Here is a 12,831-nt window from a genome sequence, read left to right on the forward strand (position 1 = left end):
TATGTGGATGGTATCCTTCCCCTTTCTCTGCTCACCCATTCACTCACCCCCCCACACACACACATACACACACCCAGAGTCACCTCTCTCCCACTAATCTACCACGCATCTCTCACTTTTAAATTAACATGCAACATGAAAAAAAAAAAAAAAATTGGACGACAGCAGGAAAAAAAAATTAAATGCATTTAATAAATGGCTGACTTCAAATCGCCCGGCTTTTCAGACTCTCCCTATTCACAGTCCAATGAAAGGGGAGAAATCATTCACCAGGAGAGACAAAGCCGAATGAAAATATAATTCTGCATTGTGAGGCGCTTTTGTCCTGGCCCGTCAAATCGCTAATGGCGAGGCTTTTGTTTTGTGGCGGCGCTCTCAGCCTGGCGGTGTCGTATGGCGGTGGCAACGCATGCCCCGTAATCACCACGCTTTGTGATATTAGATTATAGGGGCAATTAATGGCGTCAAACCTTAACTACTCAGCGTTCAGCCTGCCACACACACACACACACACACACATTCAGCTCTAAACACATGCGTACGTGCACATTTGCACACGCGCACAAACAGTACATTATATCTACTCTCGCACACAGGCACGCATATTCAGTTCTGGCATCACAGCGTCAGCCAACACACAGAAAGGTGCTATAACTCCTGTAATTATTACGCCTGTGACTTCAAAATGTCGATGGCGGTGTGTATAAAATAGAATGTATGAGTTGTCAGGGGGGAAGAATGGGATGCACAAGAGCAATTAATTACAGCTTTTCATTTGGCAGCTTAGACTGACAAGGCCCAGCGGCGGGGGCAAGCTGGCATGACGCCAAGCGGCACCCATCACCACTCCCATCTTGCTCACTTTTCCACCTCCCCCATCCTCTTTGCTTGTTCCTTTACCAACTGCCACACAGTCACCCTTCCCCTCGCTCACCCCGCGCTGACTCTTTCTTTTCTTCTTCTTTTCCTTGCTTTCTCTCGCCGTAAACTCACACTCTTGCGCTACGGTGGCGTCATCTGCGTATCGCGGCGCTCTACCCTGCGACTCTCCCAACCCGAGACACACACCTGCTCCCTGCCCTCTGCTACCTGTTTCACACCCCTACACCGTTATGCGTGCTTGGAAGTGTGCTCAGGTGGGGACGCCTGGTTTGATAGAGCACTGACAGACACACACAGAAAAGGAGAAAGATGATTGGAGAAGGATGAAGAAAGAGGACACGTGGGAAAGAGGGTGTTAGTATTTATGGGCGATCTTGTTTACAAAGTCAAATCAGCTCTTTACAAATTTAATTTACCAGTGAAAGCTCGGGCCAGCCTCTCACCCCCCCTACCTGCTATCCCCTCGGGTGGTAAATAGATAGACTTCTCTTCACACTGGCAGTTGTGCACAGCCACTCACACGTGGTCACGCATAGCTGCACGCATACAAACGGCCTGACCATGAGAGAGATGAATATTTCATTTCAAGTGAATAGAGATGAATAGCCAATTTCAGAGGTGATGACTCTCCGTGTTAACATGTTAAGATGTGGTGGTTATTTGTACTGAGAACGCATTATGGTTTATTGATGTGTAGCTAGTGAAAGAAGAGGTAATCGTCTTTCACTCTGTAAACAGTCGAAGATCCGCTGTCAATTCAAATTTCAATCACCCTCCAAATATCTCTCAGTGTCTTTATCTCTATATTAATTGAATTTATTAACTGTTTTTGCTCTAGCAGTTAATAAATGCAGAAGCGCGTTGTCAGCAGGGCTGTTGGTGTGGTTTTTCATGTTGTGTCTGCATTTATGCATGCACGTGTGTCTCTCCCTTTCAGACCTATGTGCTAAGTTTGCTTCACTTTTGCAGTCTTTGTAATCAGATTAGCATCTCTGCACATCTCTGTGTTCAGTGCATCTGCATTAAGAGTGCTTGCACAACACATTTGCAGAAATCACTGATGCTCTCCCAGTCCTCTCATTCTCTCTTTCTTTAGCTGCCTGCAGGTCTATCTGATGAGATATTCATCTCATCAGATATCCACTTTGTTGTTCCTTCCTTCTTAGCCAGGCTTGACTCTGTAGAAAGAGAATCAGAGGAAGTCGTAATCATGTGTTTATAAAAGCAGATAAGATTTTATATTTTATGGGGAGATTACATATCCGTGCTTTCATCTCTGACTGTTGCCTCAGAAATTGCCTGTTTTCAACAGTGCCAGCTTTGTGTAGTGAAGTGTCAACAGCGTGTGTGTGTTTTACTGCGTCTGTCTATTTATCTCTGTCTGGTGTTGCCAGCCTTTCTTAGTGGTGACTGACAACAGAAAATAAGAGACAATGCACCTCTCTTGATTTGCCTGTCTATTCCAGCACACACTATAACTTCCACTCATTGTTTGTTTTGTGTTGAGCAGCGAGCTGCAGGCACAGTCATGCTTAAAGCTTGCAGCACTGGCTGCGTCTTTCATACAAAATGTTCCTACATTTGCATGCTGACATGTAACTCCGTAAGGAATTTAACGCATGTGTGTTTATGTTCTGTCTTTAGGTGCCCGTGTCCATGGCAATGATGAGTCCACAGATGATCACTCCTCAGCAGATGCAACAGATCCTGTCTCCCCCACAGCTCCAGGCCCTGCTGCAGCAACAGCAAGCTCTTATGCTACAGCAGGTAAAACCCGCATTCTCACACTCATGCACACTCAGTTTGGACCTAGTCCCAAGCTGGCATGTTTGGATGTGTCTGTTTCAGTAGGTGCTGACACACACTGGGTGTGATTGTATCATATTCACCGCTCAAGGTCTTTGAAGATAAACACACGTCCATATTTACACTTATGCACACATTGTCATTTGGACTACCTCCTCTTTAGCATTATTGTTGGAGAATGTGCATGCCTCGCCTCCAGGCGTACATGTGCACACCTACACACACAGACACTCTTTAGAATCAATGCGTGAATCATAGTGATTCAGGTGTGTTGATGCCCTGCAGGTGATAGAGGCGTTGCTATGTCGACACAAACCAATAAACATGTTTCAGCTGAAACAGATTTGTCCAATATTTAGTCACACCAACCGATGACCTCCTACCCACAAAACAAAAACACACATGCTACCTTTTAGAGGCTGTGAAGAAGACAGTTAACAGTGTGGCAATAGCAATAGAGAAGTAATTGCATAGTAGGGGATGTCTCGAAAACACGTACACACACACACTCAGAAAAGGGCAGAGCAGACAGACAGTAGATTTAATAAGAAGCGGTAGCTTTAGGCGAGTATAAATTGCAGTGGGAAGATCTGACAACATGTATCATAATGGAAATGTGAAATGTGCTGGCTTTCTGGAAACAGACATGCAGATGGCTTAGAACCTCTTCACCAGCTCTTTTTTCTATAACGAGGAAAAAGGAGATGGGGGGGAAGGGGGTTGATAATGCACACTCACTCAGTGCACCGCTAATAAAACCACTGAGTTTAACATTGCTCTCCCACTTAATTAACCACAGTATGGACTACGCACTTAGAGTATATCTGCAAATCAAGCACTTTTGCACACAGACGCACACACACACACACAGAACAATCAACCAACATATCACTCACTGGAGCATTAAATTTCATATCCCCATGGCAATAGTGCATTGTGTAAGAGTGTGGAAATAAGTTTTACAGCCCACTGCTACAAAGCAGCTGAGAGTTTGTATGGTTTGCACTGGTTTGTGGTCTGCATATGTGTTTGTGTGCGTGTGTTCTAACCTTTAAGTTTCCTCTAACCTTTACTTAAGCTACAGCTGCTCTGGCTATTTTTTTTTTCTTGGTGTGTTCACTAAAGTCAAGGTCATGGTAATAGGCTGGAGAGGTGAGTGCCTCACTTACACATACTCTTAATGCACAGAGCCACTGAATCAAATCATTAAAAAGACCTTAATTATCACTTAATTATTCCCTCAACTCACCACTCTCCAGCCAAGTGTGTGCGTGTGCGCTTGCATATGCATTTGTCTGTGTGATTAGGAGGTGATCAGAGCTAGTGACGCAGAACACAGAGATTAACTCCGCCTAAGGAACGATAAAAAAAAGCGGAAAGACAGATGGAAAAGAAAGAAAGAACTGCAAGAACGAATGAGTCCTGCATTTAAAATAAATTAGGGACAGGTATGAACATCATGGTACAAAAGCAAGTAAATTATGAGAGTGATTTATGCAAAAATGGAACTATGTCTGGAATAAGATTTGAACCAGAAAATGCAAAACAGCTTTGCACAAAGGCTTGTGTGGCGAGGATGGGCAGTGGCGTGTAGTCGTCTCGCTGCAGGGTCAGGCGGATGAGAGGCCGAAGCAACTGCTGCGCTGTGAAGTCATTCTCCGCTGAAAAGCCTCTTTGAACATTTGATGCACCATGAAACAAAGACAAACTGCAGACGGACACATGCACAAGCTGTTCTCAAGAGGATTCCCCCAACGCACACGGACACGCACAAAGACCAACACACACTGTGGTCAGTGTGAGTTTTCCTGTCTGCTCCGCTCTCCTCTCAGCAAGATTATAATCTTAATGGAGCTTCCTGAGTAAATTAATGATTACCAACTCAAACAAACAGACAAGCTGTGGCCAATCAGAGGAACTTATGCGTGTGCACGTGTCCGTGTGTGTGTGTGTGCAAATACGGTATGTGAGTCACGTGTTCATTGCCACATCTGGTAGTTTTGCTGTGCCTTTATGTGTTTAGTGTTGCAGTCTTTTATTTCAGAGATAATCTTCTTAGTTACATGAGATAAGAATGTTATGAAGAAATTGCATGTGTCGGTACATAACCATGCAACTGATGTTCAGCCTGTAAATAACCCTACATAACCTGGGGCCACTTCTCTTAAGTACGTGGTATAAAAACCAGCCTATTTAAGATTTACTGAGTCAAAAGCCCTTTCAGTGCAGAGCAGACACACACATGGACCCAGCAGGTGTTTTTTGACAGCAGCACTCTAAATGCAGTCAAAATATTCCACTGAAGAATATCTCCATGTGCATTTTTAGCCTGTCGGTTCAGAGGAGCCCTGTTCAGTCTTGTAGGCTGTGCGTGTTTTAAGTGCGTGTGCCAGCCACCAGCGCTCATCCTCAGATTTTATCTTTTCTAGTCACGTTACCTTCACCTTTCATAATGCGATGCAGCGCAGGTGTACATTTGTTGCCCTTGAGTGTGGCGGCATTGTGCCACAATCAGACCTTTCCACATAGAGCCTGCGAATAAACCCAGCGGTATACATTTACCTTTGTCGTAATACAGTCACTCCTTTGTCAGGTCTGTGTTTGCTTGTTACATGTGGTTTGTCAATAAACCACACACCACCACAACAATAAACTGTGGCCTTCGCTGAGAACAGGGGGAATCAAAAGAGTTCCTTGAGACTCTTGTTCAGGTTATGGTGTCTGACTATAGTGGATGATTGCACTGTTTAAAAAAACTGTAAGATTGTTGGGACTTACCTGCCTCTTATTTCTCAACGCCCCCCACCCCCTTCTTCCTATCACCCTGCCTCCCTCCCCTCCTTTCTGTGTCGGTCTCTAGTTACAGGAGTATTACAAAAAGCAGCAGGAGCAGTTACATCTCCAGCTTCTGACTCAGCAGCAGCAGCAGCAGCAGCAACAGCAGCAACAGCAGCAGCAACAACAGCAGGCTGGGAAGCAAGCGGCAAAAGAGGTGAACCAAGTACACACTCGCTCAGCTCAAGCACACTCTGAAGTACACAAGTGCCCTTAAATGTAGTAAAAGTGGCTGACATGTGAATAAGCAGAAAGAAAAAAAGCACATAGAGGGTCTAATGTATACTCAGTGTACGTTTCTTTTCCCCTCTCTTTCTTTCACTGTTCCTCCTGTTCCTCCTTTTCTCTAGTTTACTGTGGCATGTACTGAGTTTTTATTTTCCATCAGAAGGCGATGCTGTGTCAGGGCAGTGGAGGAGAGCTGTGCTATGCCATATTCTGCCCTGCCACAGGACTCATTTGCTTCCCTTCAGCTCTAAGACTGAAGGGAAATCTCTCTGTAGGAGGGGTTTGCCACTCTTTTAATTGTCAATTAACCCCACCAACACTTGGAGCCTCCCATGCTCTCTATTCTTCTCTCTCCCGCTCTCCCGCGCACACACACACAAATATGCATGAACTGCAACTGTGATACAGTAGGATAACAGAGGATCAACCAGGATCACATCGTGGCACAACAAAGAGGATCTGAATTGATCAGAGGAGATTACCGTCATAACCTGCGTGTGTGCAAGAGTGTGTTTGTGAAAGTGTGTCATGCGTGAGCGCTCATTAGCTCAAATACGTCCACGTGCACAGAGGAGCGCGCAGGAGACAGACTTAAGGAGAAAGACCTCACGAGACTTTTCTGATAAATGCATGAGGAGACACATCCTAGATTCCTCCTCCTCGCCCTCATCCCCCTCTCCCAGTGGGCAGAGCCTCCTCCCCTCTCCTCCCCTCCCTCCCACCCCACAAAAAACTCCTCGCCGACAGCGGTCAAGCAACTCGACCATGACCAAAGCAAACCAGTTGTGGTTGACTCGCATGTTGAGAGGGTGCCTGAACCGTTTTCCCTTTTCTCCCTTCGCTCTGCCACTGTCCCAGTTTTCAGGTTTGTTGTCCTGTAACAACGAGACAAGTGCAAACACTGGTCACACAGCTAGGCATACATGCAGAGAGAGAGAGGCTTGACGTGTGATGGTTCAGCGCACAAACACATACATCTGGGGGAATATGCGTCTCTGCAGAGCTGCATACAACTGATGAGACTAAGGCCATTTTCCAGCAGCCACTGCTGTTCAGTCGCTGTGAGGCATCAGTCGCCACCATAACACCTTTTTAGTCACACCGGGTGGTGGATAAGATGTTGAGACAAACAATGTATCCCACAGTTTAGAAGCTGTACATAAGCCTCCACTTAGATGTAATGCTATGCTTTATATACGCTAAAAAAATGCTGTAATAGTAGTAATTAGTTTGCCGGTAGCTGGTAGTTTTAACTACATCCAGACCATCACAGGCCTTTAGCAAAGGGAACGATAAAGGAAAAGAAAGAGAGGGGATGGAGGAACAAGAAATGAATATTTCTCTTTTGCCTTTTTGGATTGATTGTGCACCAGTAGCTTTGACTTTTTGCCCTTTTCCCTGTCTTCTGCAGTTCTTCACTTTCTTGTCTGCGTGGAAGCGATGCGTTGAGAGCACCAGCGTGTATGTGTGCGTCGAGTTAGTGTTTTGTGTGTCGCCAGAGCATTTGGGACTGGTCAGGAGTCAGCTTAATGAAGTGACTCTCACCATCACAAGAGATGTGTGCTGTGTGTGTGTTTCCTTGGGTGTCCAGCTACTGTGTGTGTGTGTGTGTGTGTGTGTGTGTGTGTGTGTGTGTGTGTGTGTGTGTGTGTGTGTGTGTATGCATCTTCTGTGTCCTTCTATGCGTGTATGTGTGTGTGTGTCTGTGTGACTGGCAGGCTCAGACAGTGTGTGATGTGCTCATAAATCACATTGACAGCCTGTTACTGCGCTAGCTTTGGCCACTCAGCCACAGCTAATGTAAACAGAACACAGGCACACACATACACACACCACACATACACAATGTGTGTTTAAAAAGAAAAAAAAAACCTTAGCCATATCTCAGGAGGGAACGAGAGCCAGAAGAGGGAGTGGAAGAAATAAAAATGGACAGACGAGAAGAAAAGGAGGGGCAGGAGGACTGGAAAGAGAGGGAGGAAACAGTTCAGTCAGGACATTCTGATCCTGATAAACCATTTATTGCAACTAATGAGAAGTTGGCAATTCACTTCAAAGAGCTCAAGTATGTAAGCATGACACAGATTTTGTCAATGATCACTGCAGCTCTTGCGTATGATAAGGCTGTTTTCCAGTTATACTGGTAAAATACAACTGACGCATGCTTTCTCAAACAACAAACTTCAGGACTAGAGTTAAGTGCAGGATAACGCAGCCTCAGTTTAGTTACAAGCAGATCAAGAAATGAGGATTTATCTTTGCTCATGGAATTATCTCTTTTCACTAATGTACATTTATGCCCTGTTCCTTAGAATGTCTTCATTGACGTATAATACTTAATTTGTATTATTTGCATTTGGCACGTTTGAACATGTGGGAACTACAGCCATCTATTAAACATGTCTCCGTGTGCAAGAAATGACTGCAAATTGCACTTGTTAAACAGTTCCCACATTTCCAGGAAACAACACTGTATGGTTTAACTTAACCGCTACTAAACGAGAAAAATCCTTACATCCATGTAATGAACAATTGTGCTCACTCCTCTACCACACACACGTGCACACAACAGCACCAACAGCCCCATATACCACACAAACACACCGCCACCACACTTCAACTCCCCAGGCACCAAGTCTGAAAAGGAAATGACCTATTTGCCCTTCCTGTGTGTTCTTCTCTGTTCAAAGAGTTTCAGGCTGCCACTCTCTTTAACACACACACACACATATGCGCACACAATGAGCAGTTGTATTTATTTATTTTTCCTCTCCACTAGTTATCTAAGGGAGATAAAGTCCATGTCTCTCAGGGGTTGGTTGGAGGATGAGGGGGGGCTTCAAATAGCGCAGCGCAGACCCTGTCTACCCCAGACTGTGAGAGCAGGAAAGGGGACATTTATCACCGTAACACACACCGACATTATCGGCACACGCCATGTAGTCTCTTCCACCCTGCCTTTAACCTCCCTCAATCCCTTTGCCCCCTCTCTACATCCTCAGGGTCCTCACAGCTGGCCATCAGGCTCCCCTTCCTTTTAGCGTGGGACTACATTTATAGCACACTGTTCTCACTTTGTTTTTGAGCAACAAGCAATTAACCTTTGTTTGATCATTTTTATTCCGTTTCTGTGTTCCTCGACTTCAATAAACTTGAATACGCTACAAATGCATGATGTAATGAGAAAAGCAGCCAAACTGAAGTCATAGCAGAACAAGTTGTTTGGGATTTCGGCAAATGACATGCTCAACGCATACAATATTCAAACCTCCAGGGTTCTGTTGTGGCCATAAATTTCCCATTTTTCCTGGTCTGAAGAAGATCTGATTATGGGTCAGTGGGCAAGATTTTGGTGGTAGTGATCTCATTTCACAATGAAACTCTGTTCTTCAAACTATTACGGAATGAATGGGACCTTCCTTTCTAACTTCTCTACCCACTGTCTCCCTATCTTCTTACTTCCAGCAGTTAGGCAGCAAGCAGCTGGCCTTCCAGCAGCAGCTGATCCAGATGCAGCAGCTTCAGCAGCAGCACATCCTCAACCTCCAGAGACAAGGCCTGGTTCCACTGCAGCCCACTGCTGCCATGCAGTCTCTGCAGCAAGGTATGTGTGCACGCAGTGGCCGAACCGTACAACTCCTAGTGACACAGGCAAATCCTGACGAACATGCATACACATAGGCATAATTGCATGCACCCACAGGCCTGTACCCAGTGCTGCCTGTGAAGCCTGTTAAGTTAATCAACCCATAAAAGATAAAAGGGAACGTATTTGTGGGTTTGTGGAAAGTACTCATTTGTATAATAGGTAAAATATGCCACTAAGCCCCCTGCTTAGAGATGTGTGCATGTGCTCGGGCGAATGTGTGCATGCATGTGTGTGTACTTGAGATTAGCCAGACACAAGAACATCATCGTTTTGCTATTGCATTGCCCACTGGATTTTTTTTTCCCTTTCCTATGTGTAACTTCTCCCACAGTCTCTTAATTTTGTCAGCAGAGATTTAAAATGATAAATGTTGACTGTTGACTGGCCCGCCTTTAGTGAGCATGTGTGTCTGGGTCCAGCTTTGTTTGTGTACTTGCGCAGCAACGTTTAACACGCACTCTCTCGCTCACAGAGAATGCTTTAGGGGCTCTAAAGTGGCCGTAACATTGCTAAAGCGCTGACTGAGTTGACCAAACAGACCAGTTTCCTTGCCTCTGTCTGTCTGATCTCTCTGAGCTTTCTCTTTTTCTCACGTGCACGGTCACATGCAGCGACGCACAAACGCACACTTGTAAGCATCAAACGTCAATTCAACCGAATTCGGCGAGTTCTGGAAAAGTTTATTTCTAATAAATCTAATACAACACCCAAAATAATTCCTGTAACCTCGCAGTAATTGTTTGTGCGTGCATTTGCAGACAAGTGGATTTTCCAGTTTACAGAGTGGGTCAAAAACAACAACAACTGTATATCAAGCGAATGCAGCTGAAAAGACAGAGGCTACAGTTGTTGTGTGTTTTTTTTAAGAGTGTAATTTTTCAGACAGTTTCAAACACTGTGCTTTGGCATCTCCTTCTCTTTCTTTCTCTATTCCTCCGTATCGGACTGGAATTTCCCTGCAGTGTGAAAGAGCTGGTCCATTGTGACGGCTCAGCCAGGCGTGAGCCAGTGCATTCCTCTGACCAGCCATGCCACACAAACACATAAACACACGCACACACAGACACACGCACACATGCGCACACACAAATGCACACACTGTTACCCCACCTCAAAGGGCTGTTGTGTGTGGTGTGTAGTTGGTGGAGGGGGGTGACATGAGGGGGTCTTGCTGTGGTTTTTGTTTATTTCTTTGACTGCAGTATGATGCTGTTCTTTGTAGAACAACAGCCTGTAGAAAACTCTCCGAAAAGTTCATGGCACTAAACAAATTTGAACAATTCACGGAACTATTTTAGCTCTCCGTAACATATAAATGACTTACCTTGATTTGATTTCATTCAGACTTTCCAGCATGTTTCATTATCTGCAGACATCTGTGTGAAATAAAAAGAAACTCGGATAGATGCGTACACATTTGAAATGAGTTAGCCAAAAACTGTTAACAGGATCACACATAGCTTCTCAAATACACTTCATTTGTCAACACTAGTTGGAATTTATTTCTTCCACGCGGACAACAACCGTGCTCCGAGGCCTTACGTTTTGTGGTTGTACCACCATCCCCCTTCTCTCTGTGTACGTCCATGCCATTTCTGTGAACGCGATATCTCAAGAGCACATTGATGCAATTTCCCAAAATGCCTAATTGGATAAAATTATGAAGTGACATTTTGTTTTGTTTAACTTTACTATGACATCATAGAGAAAATATCTCGCAAATTCCCTCAAAGTCTTCATGAGTTTGGACCCACATTGAAGTAAACTGCAATGTGGTTGGCAGAGTCAAGGCTGCAACCCTAATGCTGTGTACAAATCTGTGCAGCCTCTCATCGGCTTTCTGCCAGAGTCAAAGTTTGTTTACCTTGCACTCATCAGTAAAATACAGATTTTCCCCAGTTACACACATTACACTCTTGTCGTCTTTTTAATTGACTGGACTGATGTGGTTGAAACCACTTTCTATGACAATAAATAAGAACTTTGCGCTTTCACTTTCGGATGGTTTTCACAGACTGGTCAGGTTTCTTGGATAATACATGCATGCGCACGCACATACATGGAAATCTATGCACCGACCACCTCATTCTTCCAGAGTGAGAACTTTTGTTTTGGCGGGACCGCAGAAGAATGCAGACAAAGCAGACATAATATTTGGATTGCTGCGAGGTCTCCGTTTGTGCAGATTTTATGTGTGTGTGTGTGTGTGTGTGTGTGTGTGTGTGTGTGTGTGTGTGTGTGTGTGTGTGTGTGTGTGTGCGCTAAGATCCATTGGAGTAGGTTGTGGCATTTTAGGCGTCTCGCTCACTGTGAAATTGGAGCAGAAATAACAAAGCTGCGACTAGAAGCGGCTCAAAGTGTGCACCCACCCTATTCACACAAATAGTAGGAATGGCAAGAGGTGGTAGTAGTGGTGGTGGTGGACAGTAGCAATTGCCAAAAAAGTTTAGAAAACTTGTGCGGAATAGTGGGTAGGTGGACAGATAACATAAACATTCAGAAATTAGCCATGTGTCTTTTTTAGGAGGCCCCACTTTCATTTTTTAACCATTCATCTTAGCACAGCGCCTACAATAGTAGCATGTATGTTTTGTGTAAAACTAGCTGCGTCTGTCTGCGACATTGGTTCAGTCAACGGTCAAGTGTTTTTTCGTGTGTTTCTGTTTTTGGGTGATGTTATCGGATTTAGAGTCAACTCCATCTTTTATTTGCTTTATTTGAATTAACTTAACGTAATACGCTCTAATCACATTTGCACTGAATATGTGAAACTGGGTTCTAATTTACCTTTGTGTTCCTCTCTGCAGCGATGTGTCCGTCAGACCTCCAACAACTGTGGAAGGAAGTGTCGGGGGTGCAGAGTAGTGAGGAGGCCCTGAAACAGGCCGAGGGCCTGGACTTGAGCACCAACAGCTCCAATTCTACCTCAGCCTTCCCCAAAGCTGCCAGTGCTCACATTCCACTGCACAGCCTGCCCAACGGGCAGAGCCACACCCCAAAGAGAGACAGGTACAGTGATGTAAAAACAAATGTACAAAAGCTCACTTTCTTACAATATCCACACTTTGTTGGTGTGTCTGTCCTCTATGTGACTCGGTGTCTCTCTAATCAAAAACGCTCTCTGTGTGTCATTTTGGGGGTTTTCACTGCAAGATTTTAGCTGTTCTTCACACAGTGACAAAACGTGCACACGCAGCATATCACACATCACCACGGTGTAAAACTCCCTCAACTCATTTGATGGGAGGTGTGTTGGGTTCACTATGTTCTGCTCGTATGCTGTCAACCACATGTAAGAGGAGAGGAGAGGAGAGGAGAGGAGAGGAGAGGAGAGGAGAGGAGAGGAGAGGAGAGGAGAGGAGAGGAGAGGAGAGGATGGTGGATTCAGGGGAGGAGAGGTAGAGGGATGCTGGATGTCTGCAGACTACTGT

General features: G+C 44.9%; 1 protein-coding gene across 5 annotated transcripts in view; it reads left to right on the forward strand.

Annotated features, from left to right (window-relative positions):
* Positions 1-12,831, forward strand: part of foxp4 (forkhead box P4) — an 88,575-nt gene that overhangs the window by 55,819 nt on the left and 19,925 nt on the right. For 3 of the 5 annotated variants that reach the window (XM_047583788.1, XM_047583785.1, XM_047583789.1), the window contains 4 exons: positions 2,527-2,649; positions 5,549-5,680; positions 9,217-9,355; positions 12,208-12,409. In XM_047583788.1, coding sequence (XP_047439744.1) covers positions 2,527-2,649; positions 5,549-5,680; positions 9,217-9,355; positions 12,208-12,409 — 596 coding nt within the window. The remainder of the gene's footprint in view (positions 1-2,526; positions 2,650-5,548; positions 5,681-9,216; positions 9,356-12,207; positions 12,410-12,831) is intronic. The other 2 variants (XM_047583787.1, XM_047583786.1) reach the window with 2 other exon arrangements.

The sequence above is a fragment of the Mugil cephalus genome, chromosome 4 (genome assembly GCF_022458985.1).
Source record: "Mugil cephalus isolate CIBA_MC_2020 chromosome 4, CIBA_Mcephalus_1.1, whole genome shotgun sequence".
NCBI classification, from domain to species: Eukaryota; Metazoa; Chordata; class Actinopteri; order Mugiliformes; family Mugilidae; genus Mugil; species Mugil cephalus.